Source organism: Panthera tigris, chromosome A3 (assembly GCF_018350195.1).
Source record: "Panthera tigris isolate Pti1 chromosome A3, P.tigris_Pti1_mat1.1, whole genome shotgun sequence".
Classification (NCBI taxonomy): Eukaryota; Metazoa; Chordata; class Mammalia; order Carnivora; family Felidae; genus Panthera; species Panthera tigris.
Genome location: NC_056662.1, coordinates 15,660,689 through 15,679,549, shown reverse-complemented (window position 1 = coordinate 15,679,549; position 18,861 = coordinate 15,660,689). Strand labels below are relative to the sequence as shown.

General features: G+C 50.6%; 1 protein-coding gene across 2 annotated transcripts; it reads right to left on the bottom strand.

The window, feature by feature from the left end:
* Positions 1-329: 329 nt before the first annotated feature.
* Positions 330-17,807, bottom strand: TOMM34 (translocase of outer mitochondrial membrane 34). 2 transcript variants are annotated; one of them, XM_042980318.1, is made up of 7 exons: positions 17,286-17,534; positions 13,306-13,405; positions 12,008-12,160; positions 9,052-9,221; positions 6,037-6,184; positions 1,466-1,592; positions 330-1,277 (listed from the first exon to the last, which is right to left on the bottom strand). In XM_042980318.1, the coding sequence occupies exons 1-7, from the start codon at positions 17,443-17,445 to the stop codon at positions 1,173-1,175; spliced, it is 963 nt and encodes a 320-aa protein (XP_042836252.1). In that variant the 5' UTR covers positions 17,446-17,534; the 3' UTR covers positions 330-1,172. The 2 variants fall into 2 exon arrangements, with proteins under 2 accessions (XP_042836252.1, XP_042836251.1); XM_042980317.1 differs by lacking the exon at positions 13,306-13,405 and having other exon boundaries at positions 17,286-17,807.
* Positions 17,808-18,861: the final 1,054 nt, after the last annotated feature.

Sequence of the window (18,861 nt, the reverse complement as noted above, 5' to 3'; positions counted from 1 at the left end):
CTTTCCCTCCACAGGGTCCAATCCCCCCCGTGAGGCAGGGAAAGCATCGTGTGGCGGCTTGTCTACAACGCTCAATCTGGCTGCTGTTTGTTCCTGGGATTATCTGATTACCTTCTTGCTGTTCCACTAGAGCCTCAGCCCTCTGAGAGCAGGGACCATGTCTATTGACTATGATTTCACCAGCACTATACACAGAGCCTGGCCCATGCGGATGCTCCAGGAAGTGTGTTCAGTGAGTGGATGAGTGCTGAGCAGGCAGTGGCTTTTATTATTGCAAAGTTCAAAGCACAGAGCAGAAAAAGCACAAACATAAGCACAGCACACCTTTCTTGTACAAGAAAGATGTTTAATGCAAAAGCTCAAGTACACAGTTCGACATCAGTCTAGTTCAAATTAAGTTCGTATTACAAAGAACCAAGAAGCTTGGAGGGGGCCACTGTTGAGGTCAAAAGGAAGTCTCTGCCCAAACTGGAAGAACACTGACTTCAAGAAGGGCTTTCTCTCTTGGAAAGGCCCACCTTTGGAAGTGCCCTCACCCCTGGACTCTTCAAACACCTCAGGCACCTCCGTGCAGGTGCAGCAGCACAGAGCCACAGGCAAAGCCACCCCCCGGTCAGGATTCCGCATCCCCACCAGAGGAGGGCCCAGCCAAAAGGCACTGGGGCTCAGAACACAGGGACTCTGCCAAGGACGGGGTGGGCATGGCAGCCCTGGAGAACCAGCTCAACAGGCTGCTTTGGGTGTAGGTGGGCCGGGGTCTTCTGGTTTATCCCTCACCCGCCCCCACCCCGGAGCTCAGTTTGCTCAGATGAACCACAGTGAGAAGGGTCTGGTGAAGAAGCTACAAGGGCAGCGGTCGGTAGTATGCTTGGGGCGGGGACAGAGCCAAGTGCTCTGCCGAGGAGGACCTATTTCTGCCGTCCTGCTAGCTGACTGGGTGGGTGCGGGGGGGGGGGGGGAAACAATAGGGCTCTAGTGGGGACCATTCCAGCAAAACATCGTTTTTGGTTTTTTACTACACTGGGCTTGATTTGAACGAGCCAAGCCTCTTACAAGGTGGGAAGCCATCACCTCTGAGTTGCTTCAGAGCTCACTCTGGGGCAGGCGAGGTCCCAGGAGCAGGCACGGAGGAGGGAGCTCAGGCAGAGGTTTCCCGCTGCCCTTCTGGGCGTTTAGTTTAAGCTCTGGTTAACTTCCTGCTGCAACTTCTGGGCAGGGCCATTCCCGGGCTCAAGTTGCAGGAGACAACTGATGTCTTCAAAGCTGGATTTATAGTCCTGAGAGAAGAGAGCAGGGGGTGAGGATGTGGCCCTGATGGAGGCGAGATGAAGTGGAGACGGCAGGCCTGCCCTGAGCCACGTGGGGGCCCCTGGAGAAGGGACGTGGCACCACCTCGCCCTGCTCTGGGAGGACCGCCACCAGCACGGACGTTTCTGACGGTGCCTTTCAGTCAGGGTCTTCTTACCTTGAGTGCCTTGTAGGCTTGAGCTCGTCTGTAGAACGCCTTCACGTTCCTTCCATCCAGCCTGAGGGCTTCTGTGCAATCCTTCACTGCTTCCTTGTACTGCTTCAGAACCAAATGGCAGAGCGCTCTGATGGGGAAAGACCGTTTGGAGGTTTCAATCACTGCTTGGAGGCCACCCACCAGCCACAAGGAGGTTTGAGGGCTGACCTCGGACTCGGACTCGCCGAACACCTGCTCTGTGCTGCATACTTTTTAGCTTCCTCACCCTCGAAGCAAACCACCGGCTCGGCCCGGAGGGGCCAGGGGCCCCGTGCACGCACCAGTGCCAGCGTAAGGCAGAGCCCGGACGGGAGCCTGGTGTGCAGGTCTCCATCCCCTAACCACATCCAGTCATCACTTGGTCTACTTCACGCTCCCATCCTGTGCTCTTTTCACATCAAGAAAAGGATCCTGAAACCTCCCCCTTGATGGACTAAAAAGTCATCTGCCTTAAACAAATACTGGACTCCGAGGATATGCATGCGGACGTGTTAGCAGTGAGAAGTAAAGATGCCTCCAGCTCACCCTGAAATGCGCCTAAACTAAGAATCGATAGCTAAACAGCGATAAAGCAAATGTGACAAAACGTTAAGGAGGAATTGACGGTAGGTACGCGGGTGTCCGGTGTCCAGTTCTTTCAACTGATACTGTGAAAATTTTCACAATCGTGGGAAAAAACAGTTGCATACATCATACAAGACGCTCGACACCTACGGGGAAAGAAGTATGTATATCTTCATCCATTTTCAATTATTTTCCCCAAGGATGGTCATGAAAAACAGGTGTCCTGGAACTCATTTGCTATTTTCAGTGAGAATAGAGTATTTGCTTAGTTGGATGAACCATAACTTATTTTACCAATTCCTTAACTACAGATCTTTTTCATTTCTTCCAGTTTGTAAACACAAGGTGCTGGCATGAGCATCCTTGTGCATAAAGCTTAGCGCCTATCACGAGGGACAGATGGGTCAACAGATACACGCATTGAAAATCTTGACTCTTACTCCCAAAATGTTCTCCAAAAGAGCTGCTCTCGTACAACCAGTTACTGATAGAGCCTATTTTCCTGTAAGTGAACTAATCCTGGGTCTCAACCTTTAACTTATTAATATTGGAAGAAAACAGTGTCTCACTATTTTAACGTAGTCGCTTTAAATATGGGCAAAGCTCTGTGTCTTTACATAAGACTTTTTAACCTTATGAAACAAAATTTACCTTTAATGACCTCTGTGGTCCCCACCTCCCCATTCCCTAGCTCTATAATACATTCCACACTGCAAAATAATTAACCCACGCATTCTTCTAGAACATAATTTTTAATTTCTACATTTGAAACCGTGGTCCACTTAGGATTTATTTCAATAAGGAGTGAGGTAGGGATTCAGGCTTATTTTTAACTCCTATCCAGTCAACCCAACACTACTCATTGGAAAATCCCTCTTTTCCCTACACTTTATCATATGCTAAATTCTCATAGGCTGCTATTCTCATTTTTTCCTGACAAACTTCAGAATCATTATCGTGAACTAAAAAAACTCTAATGTTTTTACTGAGACTGCATGGGTTTATAAATTAGAAAAAGCTCCCCCTTGCATCAATTTTTTTAAAGTAACCTCTGTGCCCAGCAATGGAACCTGAACATATGAAATCGAGAGCCAGAGCTCCATGCTCCGCTGGCAGAGACAGCCAGACCTCCGTGCCCCCCAGCATCCCAATTTAAAAGCCGGCACAACAGGGGTGCTTAGATGGCTCAGTCAGTTAAGCATCTGACTTCGGTTCAGGTCATGATCTCACGGTTTGCGTGTTGGAGCCCCACGTCGGGCTCTGTGCTGACAGCTCAGAGCCTGGAGCCTGCTTCGGATTCTGTGTCTCCCTCTCTCTCTCTGCCCCTTCCCAGCTCGCACGCTGTCTATCTCTCTTCAAAAATAAACATTAAAAAAATTTTTTTTTGTTGTTAATAAAAGCAGGCACAAATTCTTTGTCATTCTTCCCACTGAAGGAGTCCTATGTTCTCTCCCCTCTAAATCAGGTAGGTTTGGGGACTGACCAGCAGAGAGGAAAGGGCATGGTAGAGCATTAAAATGGCATCTGGGGGGTGGCTGGGTGGCTCAGTCAGTTAAGTGTCTGACTTTGGCTCAGGTCATGATCTCACGGTTCATGAGTTCAAGCCCTGCCTTGGGGGAGCCCCACTTCTGTTTCTTGTTCACTTATGCGCTCTCTCTCAAAAAAAAAAAAAAAAAAAAAGCATCTGGGATGAGGTATAATTTCAGTCTCAGTGGATGGAAAATTCATAAATATAAAATATAAAGTTATCAGTCCCCTAAATTTTTATTTGAGAGAGAAAGCGTGAGCGGGAGAGGGGCCGACAGGGAGAGAGAGAATCCCATGCAGGCTTCACGATGTCAGCACGGAGCCCGACGTGAGGCTCGATCCCACAACCATTGGATCATGACTGAGCTGAAATCAACAGTTGGACGTTTAACCAACTGAGCCACTCAGGTGTCCCACAGTCCTGTAAGTTAAAAATTCTTTAAGTTTGTTTATTTTTGAGAGACAGAGAGAGAGAGAGAATATCCCAAGCAGGCTCTGCACTAACAGTGCAGAGCCAAAGGCAGGGCTTGAACCCACGAACCAGGAGATCATGGCCTGAGGCAAAATCAAGAGTCAGACGCTTAACCAACTAAGCCGCCCAGGCACCTCTAAATTAAATTTATAAATTCAATGTAACCATAACCAAAAGCGCACCAAGATACTTTCTGGAGTCTGTCAAGATGATCCTAAGGTTTAGCCAGAACGAACCTGGGAAAACAGTCAGTGATGCTCTGAGTAAGAAGAATAAGGAAAAGACTAGCTCTACAAGATATTATAAAGCAGTAATAATTGAAACAGTGTGGCATGGACACATTTGCATGAAAACTGTATTTAAACAAAACAAAACATTGTCCCCAAAGTGGTAAAACTCCAGGAAAACAGGCTGGCAGGAGTCTCTAGCAGGATGAGGTCAGCGAGTCAGGCAGGCCCAGAGATAGAGGAATCAAGCTGCCACTGCGTCAACACAGAACAGTAGGCAGCAGCCCTTTCTTCCAGGTTAGCCGGGCAGGCTGAGGCACCAGGCACTCCTGGTCCAATCAGCCAGTAAAACCACAGGGCCAAAGCCCCAAATCCACTCTTTTGTAAGTTCTCTTTTCACCTCATTTGACACCGACACCTGACCTGCACGGACGTGAGGCTACTTGGTCGTTCTTTAACACCGCCCCGTGACAAGTGGAATTCTGCTATGTTTCACGGCAGAAATGTTAACAGCGAGTTTCAGCAAGCTGCCCCAGACTCTGTGCGAGCATTATGTGATTCGGGATATGGACCGTGTCACCTGACTCAAACCTGGAATGCCTTTTATCCCAAGAATTTTGCATAGGGAATGGAGACACTACAGTAGAGCCAAGGTTTTTTTTATTTTTTTAAATGTTGATTTTTGAGAGAGGGAGAGAGGTGAGCAGGGGAGGGGCAGAGAGAGAGAGAGAAAGATTCTCAAGCAGGCTCTGCACTGTCAGCACAGAGCCCAATTTGGGGCTCAAACTTACAAACCGTGAGATCATGACCTGAGCCAAAACCAAGAGTCAGATGCTTAACCGATTGAGCCACCCAGGTACCCTGACCCAAGGTTTTTGAACAAGAGTAACATGTGTGTGTGAGCAGGAGAGGAGAGACAGATTCACAACATTTTATCGTAAATCTTTTATGACAAATGATTGGATCAGACATGGTCCCTTGCTGAATATTTCAACTTCTGACAGTAAAACTAATAGAAAGATCTCACCGGAGCCAGGTTCCAATTCTGTCTCCACCATTTAATGGCTGGGTGAGCTGAGGTAAAGCCCTTTCTGCTCTGAGCCTCCGATTTCTTGACTCTACAGGGGAAGACCACCTACCAATACGTCGGGAGTGTGCTGCAAAGCAGTGACTCCCACACAATAAAAGGGATGGTGTCCTCACTGTGGGTGGAAAGAAGCACCAGCCACAGATAGCAGTTCATGGTGCAGAGCGCTCAACGGCGCCACCCACAGGTCAAACCCTTCAGGCAAGACCTTCTCTCTTGCTCCTGGGCCAGGTGACCATTAGTCCACGGCCTGGGTCGTGCCCTAGGGCTGGGACAGTGCCAACACTTCTAACCAGAGGGGCTTAGAGAAGCCGTGGGGCTAGGGGGAAGGGGGAAGGCGGACAGACATGTATTGAGGCTTTTACTTTCGGAGTGTGCTTATTTGGGTGGTTCAGGAAAATCAAATCTGAGGGGGAGAAGGCCCGACAAAGCCCAGGCTCCACACTGGCACCACGCTTTCTATTCCTCTAAGGTAGCAGATGCCACGGGCAACACCTGCCTCACGATGACCAAAACCCATGTGAAGGTAGGTTTGGAGCTACAACATGCTGACCAAAACGCTAGGAATGAAGAGCCCACCCCAGTCCGAGAGAAGACTCTGGAACAGTATCCAATGTCCTAAAATCCCCCGGGCCAGCAGCTACATGGAAGATACCTGTTGCTGTATGTGGCGGACTCCACGTCACTGAATGAGAGGCTTTCACTGTACTTCTCAATAGCTTTCTTATGGTTTCCCTTCTTTACAAGCTCATTGCCTTCTTCCTTCAGAACTCTGGCTCTCTCCACATCCCCAGCAGAAGGCACTAGATACAAATTCAGAAGAGGAAAAAGCCATGGAGCGGGTGCCCAAGCGAGACCCACGAGGCCTCGCCGGCCCCGTCTCTTCCAAGTCATCTGCCACCCTCCCCCACTGTCAAGATCCCTGCGCTGCCCTAAAGCAGCCTCCCTGATGAAGGAGTCCCCCATGTGGCTTCTGGGAAATTAAACAATTTTTCAGTCATAGGAGGTTGGGGACTCCCATACAAACATACTTAGACATGCACATAAGAATAGACAGAACTCGGGTTCTAGTCCCGGTGCTGCCACTTAGGAGCTGGGGATCTCGTGGGGCCCAAGTCTTCTGGACCTTAGTCTCTCCATCCACCGGGGCACTACCTGCCCCACACGTGGCTAGTTTAGGATGAAATCTGAGCATGCAGAACATCCTATAAACTTAAAGCAGGAGAGTAAGTAAATGAGATTTAAATAAGCAAGCATCTGAGAAAAAAAGGGTATAGCCCCCAGGCTTCAGAAAAGGGCAGAAGAGCCCGCCAGTCTTCACGGTGGCTTTGGCCCGGGCCTGTACCCTCCCTCACGAAGTGCGTGCAGCTTCCCCACCCCCGCCCTGACAGGGAGACAAGGTGAAATGCAAGCTGCTCACTTGGCTTTCCTGCCCTTCACTGAGCAGCCCCACATCGTCATTCCAGACCTCACTCCCATTTCACCTGTTTTTGTAATTTTTAAAAACTACCTTTATAAAATACTGGGTATGTATGGCACGGGTAAGGTTTTAGGAACTGAACTAACACCCTTGAACTTATCCCTCACCTTAAGAAACAGAACATTCACTAAGACCTTTAAAGCCCTGTGGGGCCCCCTCCCCAAATCAATCCACTCCTGGAGGAAACCATTATCGCCAATCCTGTGCTCCCTTCCCCCGCTTTTTTCTTGGTAGCTTAACTATATACAACAGTTTCTATAAACCATTTGCTGTTTGTTTTGTTTTTAAACTTCGTATAAAAGAATAAACGATTCTAACTATGCTTCTCTGATCTGGTTTTGCCTTCTCCCCTCACCAACGTGATCCTGAGATTCACCTGTGTTGATACGGATGCCTGGAGTTCATTCACTCTCACTGCTGTGGTACAACTGATTTATCTGTTCTATTTACAGATTTGGGTTGTTTTCCAGTTGTGTTTTTTGCTGCTGCAAACATTCTTGTACACGTCTCCTCTGCGCACATGCATGAGGTTCTCTAGAAGCAGAGCCAACGGGCTGCCGCGTACACACGTCTTCAGCCTGACCTCGGCTCTGCGACACAGCTCGCTGCAGGCACGCGGATTCCCACTGTTCACCCGCGATGCCCACAGGCTGCATTCTCTCACGTTCTCTGGCACCTCCCCCAGAAGCCATTCCCCAAACCCCTCAGTGCACACGTTAGTTCACGTTTTGAACTCCCCAGATACTAAAGACTCTAAAGCACTTATTCTTCCTCCTATATTTTCTTTTTTTTTAAGCAGGCTCTACCGCCAATGTGGGGCTTGAACCTACAACCCTGAGATCAAGAGTCATGTGCTCCACAGACTGAGCCAGCCAGGCACCCCTTTCCTCCTGTATTTTAAAATGCTGTTTATGTGTCCCAGTCTCATCAGACTGAGAGCTGCCTGAGGGCCGAGACTGCCTGCCTTCTCTATGTCACACTGCCTAGCACAGCACCTGCAAAACATACGGCTCAGTGGCTCTGAAAGAAGGAAATTAATGGTAGGTGCCCTGAAGCCATCTAGTTCATCAGCACCCCACATTTTCATTCCGGAGAAGAACGGGGGACACTTAGCAGGTTTCCACAAACCAGAGTGAGTGCTGCCCATGGTCAGATAGGTTCCCTCCTGGGAAGGGGAGTTAACTCTGCCCTCCCCTGACACCCATGGCTGGGCTCCAGCCCGCACACCTGCTGCACCTCCTCCCCTCACCACCTAGCTTGCTGGGCCCACCTGAGGCCCCTGGAGCACTGGTGAGCCTGTGCCTCAAAAATGGCCTCTTACTCAGTCTCCTGTCTTTGGGTTACCTGACTTTCATCTCCCTTCTCTTATTCATCCTCCAGGGACTCCTTGCACGCGTGTGGGTGTGTGTTCGTTCTTGGGGAAGCATCACCTTCTGGTTAAGAAGCTGGGACAGATGGCTTACGGTGGAGCTCATCACAAAATCTCAGCCCCTGGTCACGGTGACTAATTCAGACAATAGCCTGTGACCAAATGGGCCGGAATCGTTGAGAAAACATGTGACCTAGGGATTTAAAGGAAAGAAACTCTCCTTCTTAGGGGGCTATTGGAAGAAGAAACCGACCTTCTTCTCCTCCTCTGAGCCATGAGGCACGGCATATGGACATGAGGCCAGGAGCTGCTACAGCCGCTTCACTACTAGGAGGGAAGACTGCCCCAAGACAAAGCCAACACACTAGAGGAGAGAGCGGAGAGAGCACGGAGGAATGGACTCAGAGTCTGAGAATGTTGTGAGCGGCTGGAGCAAACCCTGCCTGAACCTGAACTCTGAACTTCTCAGTTTCATGAGCCAGTACATTCTCTTTGTTGTTTTCACCACGTTGAGTCTTCTGCTCTTGCTACCAAAACAGCCTGGACGATCCATCCCCAGCGCCGCCAGAGGAACTAATGCCGTACGTACACCGACGCACCAGGCTGGGAGTTCCAGGCGTCTTCTATCGCTTCACCCGTACGGCGGTGGGTGGGCTTTCTCATCACCTCAGTCTCTAAGAGGTTAGGACTTTTCGTTTTGTATTTTTTCTTTCAGATACTTTTTATAGCGCAGCTTAACCAAGGCCGATTTTTATAGGATTACTCTAGAGAAAGTGGCTACGGGGAGACTATGCCACTCCGGGCAGCAAGTCACAACTTACCTCTGCTCTTTGCCGTTGTGGTTTCTCTGAGTTTGCTTTTAGCTCTTTCTCTGCGGCATTCGGAGGGCAAGGACTCCCACCTCTTCTGAGCCGAAACAGGCACCAAGGGGGTCAAGGGCAGCTTCAGGCGCCACTCGGGCCCAAGTGAGTCCATGAGAGCTCTGCTCATCCTGGAAAGGCAGACAGGATTACAGGGAGGTTTCCGGCTGGGTCCGGAAGATATTCCCCCTCTCATAAATCCAAAGCGGGTGTACGAGAGCCACCATCCCTTTCCGGCCTTCTAACACACAGTGGGAAAGGGACAGAAGTCTGCACACGACAGTACCCCCTGCTGCCATGACATTACTCATCTACATTAACTTCAAAGTGGTGACCGCTGCTCGTGAAGCGTACTCCACCTTATCCCCAGAGGACCACACATGCCCCAAGAAAGGAAATGTTTTACATCTTCCTAATGGATCTATGACAAGGCCACGCAAGCACCTGACACTGGATTTTTAAAAAGTGAAATCTTCTGTCATTCTCTCATTTTAAAACCCTTCAGTGGTTCCCGCTTCCCTGGGCTGACGGGGCCTGACACCTGGTCCCTTCCCGCCTCTCCGCTTTTACCGTGTGCCACGTTCCCTCTTGATCCCTATGTTCCAGGCTTTGCACATGCTCTTCCCTCTACCCAGAACAATCTCTTCCACCTCCCGTTCCCCATCTCCCCCTTCTGGCCCAGCTAACTTGCTTCAAATGCTGCTCGGGGACCTCGTCCATCTTGTATGTGCTCAACCAGCGAACAGAGCCAACTGCGTGCTTTTTCGGCTCCTACGACTGCCTCCTAGAGGCAGCGTGACTAGAATGAAAGCGTCACAGGCCGGCATCACTGCAAACTCATGTCCTTGGACTCTGATTGGCACGGCTGTTTCAAACCTCCACCCTCCTCGGCCCGGCTCCCTCACCCTCCTCCTTCTTCGGGGCAAACGTCCCCATCCTGAAAATGTGCAAGGTCACCCGACCCTTCCCATTTCTCTCCCGTCACAAAGGAAGAAGTGACGAGGCCAACCTCTCCACCGAAGCTCCGGGCCTCCCCTCTCCCTGCCTCTAGCAGCAACCACGGCCAGCACCTCTTCTACAGCTTCAACCTTTCTCCGTGCCCGGAGGGCCGCCTGGAGGCCCCACTTGACTGCACAGCTGGACTCCTCTGCCTCTCCTCAGCCAGACCTCTTGAACTGCTGCTGTCACATCCACCAGTGACTTCATTCTTAAACCCAGAAGTCCTCGTAAGCTCCCTGCCACACCCGACAGGAAGGATGTCTTCGTCCTTCTGGAAACACTTTCTCCCGAAATGCTCCAAGTTCCCTCCTACCCTCCAGCTGCTGTTCTCCTGGAAGTCCCTCAAATGTTGCGATTTTCAAAGCTCCATCCTCTCCCCCCAGCTCACTTGCCGTGGGGGTCGTCTTCTCTCCCACAACCTCAATCCACCTCGACGCCGATGACCTCTGAATCCAAATGTCTGCCCTGTATTCTCCTTTGCCCCCAAACCCATGGAACTACCCAACCACTGTCCTTACATCTCCCGTCTCGGGTCCCCTCCAACGCAACCTGTCAGCCTCCGGGATGTCTCTTCTATTCTTCCCTCTCACCACCCTCCTAACACCAAATCTCACCGAACTACTACCCAAATGTCCCCAGAACTGGTCCCACTGTCCTCCTTCCACCACTATCCCTACCGTCTCTTCTGAGTTACTGCTGGGCCCTTCCTACCCTGCTCTCCTTCGTGTCATCCCTCAGCACGGAAGCTAGTCAGCTTTTCTCTCAAATCTGCTCCCGCTGTCCCCCTGTTAAAGCCCCTTTCACAAAGCCTCACCATGCCTGGATTAGGTCCAGGCCCCTGAGTGCCAGGCCCCGTGTGATCTGGTCTCACCTCACCCGCCCGAGCTGAGCTCCTCACCAGCAGCGCCAAGCAAAATGGGACTTCTCGCAATTCCTGGAATCCATCATCCTCGCTCACCCTGCGCAGGCGGCCTCGTGGCTGCCCCGATCCCGGATTTCTATTCATTTCTCAGCCACGGCTCGCCTCCTCTGGAAAGTCCTGACCAGTCTCCTCCCTCCCCCTGGCTGGTCAGGTGCCCCTTTCTGCCCCTACAGCCCCCTGGGCCGCCGCCTACCACAGCACTCGACATACACGGGTGCACTTGGCTACTACTGGGGTTCCCCATGAGACTGGGGGCTCCATTACGGCAGCAAGAGCTATGTGTCAGGCATCAGCCCAGGCCCCAGGGCAAAGACGGGCACACGAGTGGCAGATTCTGTTGAAGGACAGAAACTACAAGGAGGCAGAGAGAAAACGAGTGAAGCTAAAAATGACGCACTAAATACATACCACGAAGTCCTGTGAAGGGTTTGCTACGGTGTCACGTTCGGCTTTCTAGCAGCCCGTGCAAAGAGGGGAAACATGCTCAGTCACACAAATGAGGGTATCCGTGCGGTACAACCACTCAGAAGCCCAGAAAGCAGTGCTGCCCGACGGACCACCTGAAGGGGTCACAGTACAACATACAGAGCCATCCCCGCGAACACCACCCGTAGCCTTGTGCTGCGGCTGCCTGTGCCCCTGTCTCACTTTCCCTGCTCTAGGTAGGTCTGCGGAGCAAGTGGGATCTGTACCTGGTTGTTACTGCGGTCTTCCCCTCCGAACCTGGCACAATCCTTCCAACAGAGCTCAGTAAGTGGTTACAGCGTGAATGACCCGGAGCAGCTAGGCAACAATCCACCAGTCCTCTAAGTCTGACCCCGAACACACCTGCTAAACATGACAGCTGACTGTCCTTCTGCGCTTTCCCCACGTGCTCATTAGGAGTTTCTAAGCCTAGCCCAAAGGGACCCCCAGGAGATGCCCAAAGCAGTGGCCCCAAGTGCATCCGGAGGACAGGGAGTCCCAGAGAGACTGCGGGCGGTGGCTCAGGCTCACCTGTTGATGCCTTCCAAGGCCGACGTCACGCGGTCATCAATCTGCAGTGCGGTCTTGTAGTCAACATAGGCCAGGGGGTACTTCTCCAGAGCCTCGTAGGCGGACGCTCGCCGCAGCAGGGGCTTCAGGCTGAAGGGAACCAGGGCCAGCGCTCTAGGGCAGGAGGCACAAATGTCACCTGGCTGCTGAGTCACCAGGGCTCCCCTGCAGCTCCTTCCAGGCAGGGTCATGTGCAGCATTCAGTATACAGGAGGTCGCATCTGGTAGAGACACTGCTAAAATGTCAAACCTTAGAGGAGGGACTTTCGAACTTGGACTGAGGTGGAGAAGGGCTGATGGACAGAAGGCCACTCGTACTGTGAAATCTGTGTGCCCGTCCGTCAGTTTTCATGGTTGCAATCCACCCTGCAACCCCACCCCAAGTCAAGCACAAGTGCCTTGTAGTTCTCATTCTTCGATGTGCTTCTACGGAGGCTGACCCGGTGGGAAAACAGGCTCTGGAGTCAGATGGGGAGCGGTGTTGGAATTCTACCTCTGCCACCAACCACGTGACCCCAGGCAGGTCACTTTACCATCTCGGTCCCCTGCAACCCAGCGCTAGCCTGGGCAGGGTGGTAAACTTACCCCACAGAGTGGTCATGAGCACTCCCAGAAGGAAACCTAGCACGGGCCTGGTACAAATGACCTTAGCACAGGCTCCATGAGCCTGCTCACCTCTCCTCCTCTCCCACCTATCACCAGGGCATGAATCTAAGGCAATACCACAGGACACAGGATCTGAGAACATGAAGTCCCATGTGCTAGTTCAGTGAGGAGGAAAGAAGGCAGGGTCAGACTAGCTCGGAGAAGAAAGAAGTATGAAAAACTGTTTAATGTTTAACATCCTTTACCCCTGGTCACCGATGAATACCTCTTAGTTTCTTTTGAGACCATTCACTAACCTCTATCCCTCTTTCTTTCCCTCCCTTGCTCCCACACACATCCACCGCAGAAAAATCCTGGGCAAGCCAGTCACCAGTCTGCAGCTCAATCTCACCCTCAGGTCCCAAACCTCAAAGGCCTTTAAGGCCCACCTCTAACTTCCCACCCTACTCCTTTTTCGGCAGACTCCAAAGACATTAAGGCAGGGGCCACGAGGACCAAGTAGAGCCTCCTATCCTCAGTGACCTAGCGGTTGCTTCTGAATTATCTGGCATGGCCGTAACTGGTGGGATCGGTCCAAACAATAATACAGGCCAGATAAACCCAGCCTCCTCTCCTGAGACCCCCAGGCCCCAAGGTCACCCCTGCCCACTTACAAAGTGCAATCCTTGATGCAGTCCTTGCAGTTGCCATCCTTTAAGTGGCACACTGCACGGTTAGAGTAGAGAATACTTTCTTCTCCAGGGTTCAAAGAACCTGCCCAGGGGGAAGCAGACAGCAGGAGATTAACAGGGTGGGAAATGGATGCCCTGGGGCTCTGGGATGTATTTCATACCAGTCCTGATCAGGCTTGTCGGTCTGATGGGCTGCTGGGGTTTGTCATTCTCAAGTGGAGCCAGAACGGGAGGCTTCCTGCCACTCACAAGGAGAGTGAGCCTCATTCTACTAACCACAGCCCGTTGCCCCAAACCTCTTCTCCAGCACTGAACTTGGGACCAGCCAAGAGACAAGACACGAAATAGCTGCCTTCTGCTCAGAGAAGTCCATGCTGTAACTACACGTGTGTGTGTGAGAATTTTATTACAAAAATCACGTAAACCCAATAAAAGCGTTCCTAAAAAAGAAAAGAAAAATGTGATACATAGACTGAACAAGGGTCGTGGGGACATAAAAGACAAGAGTAATTCCACCTGGTCAAATCAGACAGGACTTTGCCAGGGAAAAGTCCTCTGGGTGTGGCAGGATTAAGCAGAACTTAATCAAAGGAAGGATTCGAGCTACCAACAAGCCTGATCAAGAAGCCCAGAGGGAGAATTATCAGGCATTTCTCTAAAGGCAGTCCTTATCCTCAGGAATCTCAGAAGCCTTTGTCTTTCATTGTGTGGCCACAATGACTTTCATTTTTTTATATGTTTATTTTTGAGACACACACACACACACACACACACACACACACACACACAGAACAGGAGCGGGGGAGGGGCAGAGAGAGAGAGAGACACACACACACACAGAACAGGAGCGGGGGAGGGGGGGAGAGAGAGAGAGAGAGAGAGAGAGAGAGAGAAGGAAAGAGAGACAGACACAGAATCCGAAGCAGGCTCCAGGCTCCGTGCTGTCAGCACAAAGCCTGACTCGAGGCTTGAACTCACAATCCGTGAGATCATGCCCTGTGTCAAAGTCGGACGCTTAACCGACTGAGCCACCCAGGCGCCCCAACTTCCATTTTTAAAATAATTTTTCAACTACTTTATACCCACTAGCATAGACCATAATGGAAAACACACGAAAAACCCTGAAAACTACCAAGTGCTGATCCAGTAATTCCATCCTGGGTATATACACAAAAGAATTAGAAACAAACTCTCTTTTGAAAATTATGAAATAGCTAGAAGAAAACAGTGTAACAGGAACTTGACATCCACCACTGGACTTAGCACATGTTATAGTTGTTTCCAGCCTTTTGAATTTTTGATACGGCCAAAGCTCCACTCAACCTCATCCTTCTCTCTTGCTCCCTCCTCAGACGCCCAGCGCTCAGCACAGTCCTGAGGTTGGGATGTGACATCCTCCTGCATGCCTGTGTGCCTGCTGCCATTACAGCTGCATTCCTAAGCTTTTCCCAAGTGGCACGCTATTGTCTATCCTTCAGCAATTTGCTTTTTTTCCATTAAGTATGTTTCCATGTTGAGGCATGACAGCTTTCATTCAACATCAACGGTGACAAACCTGATAAAATAATAACTTTTCCGCCCTTATCTTGCCAGGCCCTGAGGGAGACAGCAGAGTACAGAAAAAAGTAAACTATATCCTGGCCTTTAAGGGAAGAGTACAATTACTCACAACTTGCAGTGCACGTCAAGTCACTGGAACGCACAGAAACAGCAGTGGGGCAGTGGCAAGGGCGCTGGGACCTAGAATCCCACCACTCAATCCCGCTGATCGAACGTGCCCACGTGACTATCACATGAAGACACCACTTCACAGACCTGCTGGAAGGGTTCATTTTGTTAGGTTACTCCCTGCTGTCCTTTCAAGAGCCGCAAAACTGTTCACAGAAATCCAGGGATTTGCCCAGAAATTATCTGGACAATCAACAGCAAGGTCAGAACCGAACGCTGGTCCCCTACTAAATCCAGACACTAGGCCCTTCTAAGGATCCAGAATAAATCCACCCAAAAGCACCAGCTTTTTTCCAGGCTGGCTGGAGTAGGATGAAAGAAAAAGGCAGAAATAGCAGTCTCGCAGATTCATCCGGGACTTCATCAAGTGACGCTGAGATGAGGAGGTGGGCCTAAAAAGGAGTGTTCTAGAAGAATAAGAGGTGGGCAAACGAGTGGCTTCAAACTGCAAAAGTTCAAACAAGAAAGACTGGAATTTGGAGAAGATTTGGGGAGAAGTCTAGCAAAGTGACTCAAAACTTGGACTTGCGAATCAGACCCATATTCAAATCCTGCCTCTGACATGTCTTTATTGTGTAATTCTTCTGGACTCATCTAGAAAGTATATTATCCACAGGTTTGTATGAAGATCAAAGAATTGACGTCTGTAATGTCTGGCACACAGTAAAGCACTCAACCAATGCCAGCCAAGAAAGGGAGAGGAGGAAAACACAGGGAAATTGGTCCTACGGAAAATGAGGGCTCACGGGTAAGACACTTTTGGAGAAGAGGTTTGGGGCAATGGGCTGTGGTTGGTAGAATGAGGCTCACCACTTCTCCAAAGTGTCTCACCCATGAGCTGGAGGTTGGGAGAATGGACAAGGACATGCTATACCTCTATTAAAAGTTATTTTTAAATGTTTATTTTTGAGAGAGAAAAAGAGACAGAGAACGAGCAGGGAAGGGGCAGAAAGAGAGGGAGACACAGACTCCAAAGCAGGCTCTAGGCTCTAAGCTGTCAGCACAGGGCCCGATGTGGGGCTCGAACTCACGAACCACAAGATCATGACCTGAGCTGAAGTCGGACGCTTAACCGACTGAGCCACCCAGGTGCCCATGCTACACCTCTATTTATAGCAAAACTTCCCAGTAGCCTCCCATCAGGGAATAAAATCCAAACTCCTTACCGCAGACTATTGTGTAAAATAAGGCCAGTAAGTCTCTGCTGCTCAAACTGCCCTCAACACTTCCTGTTCTTCCACAGCTCACTATACGCTGTGGCGCCTGGGACACACCGTGCTTATTCATCTGGGGCCCTTGGAATGAACAGTTCCTCCACCTGGAACACGCAGCACCCAAAACTTTGTGCACCTGGCTTCTTCTCATCATTCAGACGTCACTTCAAATGTCACTGCTTCAAAGCTGTCCTTGACCTTCCACTCTAAAGGAGCTCCCCAGTCTCCTGCCTTACCACATCACTGTATTTGTCTTCTTTGCAGTCCTAATTACGATCAGACAGGCCTTGTTTACATCTGGATAAAGAAAATGTGAAATATCCACACAATGGAAATTATATGGCCTTAAAAAGTTAGTAAGAAATTCTGTCACATGCTACAACACCGATTGCAACGTCCTCGAGGCCATTCTGCTAAGCAAAATAAGCCAGTCCCAAAAGACAAATACCATAGGACTTCACTCATTTGAAGTATCTAATCAAAACCAAGGATACACGAAGTAGAAAGGTGGAAAACAAGGGCTGAGGGGGAGGAAAGGAAGATGACAGTGTTCAATGCGTAGAGTTTCAGTGTCGCAGATGAAAAAGTTCTAGCGATCTGTTGCACAACAATGTGAACTTACCTGCACTTAAAAATGGTTACGAAGATAAATTTAAGGTTGTGGGGTTGTTTTTTTTTTTACAGCAATAAAACATGAGATCAAACATCCATTAATACGGAGATATGTTTGTGATATGTCAGCAAGTGAAAAAGAACCAGTAACAAAACCATATTACCATTAGGAAAAAAGGGGGTGGGGGGCAGGCGAAGAAAGAGCTAAGGAAGTCTCTCGCAGGATGCCAGAGCAGGGAGCGGGCGGGAAGGGTGCCGGGTGGCCCTGGTGAGCCAGACGACCGCTGAGAACGCAGGCCCCGGGGGGGTCGGGGGCCGAGCGAGGTCTGGGCGGCCGCGGGGCCGTGGGGGAGGAAACACCGGAGGGGGGAGGCAGGCCTGGCGGAGAAACGGGGGCCAGGGTCGTACCTTGCGCCTCCAGCTCCCGCAGCGCGCGGCTGTACAGCGCCGCGGCCTCGGCGAACTGGCCGTTGCGGAAGCTCTGGTTGCCGGCGGCGCGGAGCCCCTCCACGGAGTCTGAGAGCTTGGGGGCCATCCCGGGGCCGGGCCGGAGAACCGGGGGGCGCATCAGTTACCGCGCTGAGGCGTGCGCAACTGCGAGCGAGCGGGAGCACCCGCTGGCGAGGACTCAGATCCCATGGCCAACCAGCCCATGAGGGGGCGGGACGGACGGGGCGGGGCCGGGCGCCGCGCGCCAGAAGCCCTCTGCGCATGCTCAGCTGCGGACGTCCCTGGTGAAGCGCGCTTGGGTCGCCGGAGTTGCGCCGGGTCCCTGGGGATGCTGAAGGTCTGTGGATGCTGAAGGTCTGTGGATGAAGAAGATGAAAAGGGGCCAGGGCCCTGCTCGCGAGGAGCTTACACTCCAGTGGCAACTGGCAGGCTGTTAACTCTTGAGCAGACGAAGATGATAATCTCATAATGTGATTAGTGCTAGAAGGAAAGCAAAACAGTGATGTAAAGCCAAGTGTCCACGTGGGGGCTGTTTTAGGTAAGGGAAGTGGGGAAAACGTCTCTGAGGGACTAATTGAGCTGAAGCCTGAGAAGATTTAGGGAGTGCTGTTCCAGGCAGAGAGTGCAAAGGCACCGAGGCTGGAGGGTGGCTGGTACCTAGTGCTGTGTAGATAATCATTTAATAAATGAATGGACTGATAGGTTGATGAGGATCTTTCCCTAAACTTATTTATCTTCAGCCTCATCTGACTTCACTGTATGTCCCACTTCATACTCCAGTGTTTTTTATTGCTTGTTGCTACCTGCGGACATTAAGCTTTTTCTCTTGCTTCCTAACGTTTGCTTATGCGCCGCCCCCCGCCCAGTCTTTTCCAAACACTTCCTCTTGCCCAGTCCTGACTCCACCTATAATCGACTCAACCATCGTCTCTGAAAGCCTTTCTTGCCTCCTCTCCTCTTTTACCTTGTTTCTCCTCTGCTCCTATTGCAACCAGGGTTTACGCTTATTTAGCACTTAACACTCTGTGATTGTAAGTTCACAGTTTTTCTCAAAGACTGAGGTCGTTAAAGGCAGGAGCTAGGTCTTTATTTTTGTCTCCACAAGACCCAATGGGATCTGGCACCAAACCTGCAGTTATAAAGGCTTGTTGACAAACACCTGGTCTCTCAGGAATTTAGTTACAATTATTTATGTAAATTCAACCAGACTGTAAACTTTCTGAGGGCGGAGTGACTGTTGCCTATGAATCCCCTCAGTCCAGCACAGACCACACAAGAACGAACGAACACTTAGTGTGGTGGGAAAACTCGAGGCCGCACACACACAGCTGCTCATCTACTCCACAGCTTCCATCTTTGCTTCTAGAAGTTTGAATTTCGCCTGAGATTCTCCTGGCCCAGGGGATGCATCAGATTTCTTTAAGGGAATCAATACTCTCTCTCCCTTTTACCAGTGATTGGTCAGGGGTGGACATGACCCTGATCTGGTCCGTGATATGGGATGTTTGCTGAGTGTTTAATGAGAAAGTTTTTC

What these genes read in the sequence shown, in the direction of transcription:
- TOMM34 (XM_042980317.1), bottom strand. Translation starts at nt 17,794, where the DNA reads ATGAGATTATCATCTTCGTCTGCTCAAGAGTTAACAGCCTGCCAGTTG. An exon ending in GCGGGAGCTGGAGGCGCAAG is followed by an intron (nt 12,161 to 17,285) that starts GTACGACCCTGG and finishes CTCCTGCCCTAG; the next exon opens with AGCGCTGGCCCTGGTTCCCT. An exon ending in CACAACGGCAAAGAGCAGAG is followed by an intron (nt 6,185 to 9,051) that starts GTAAGTTGTGAC and finishes ATTTGTATCTAG; the next exon opens with TGCCTTCTGCTGGGGATGTG.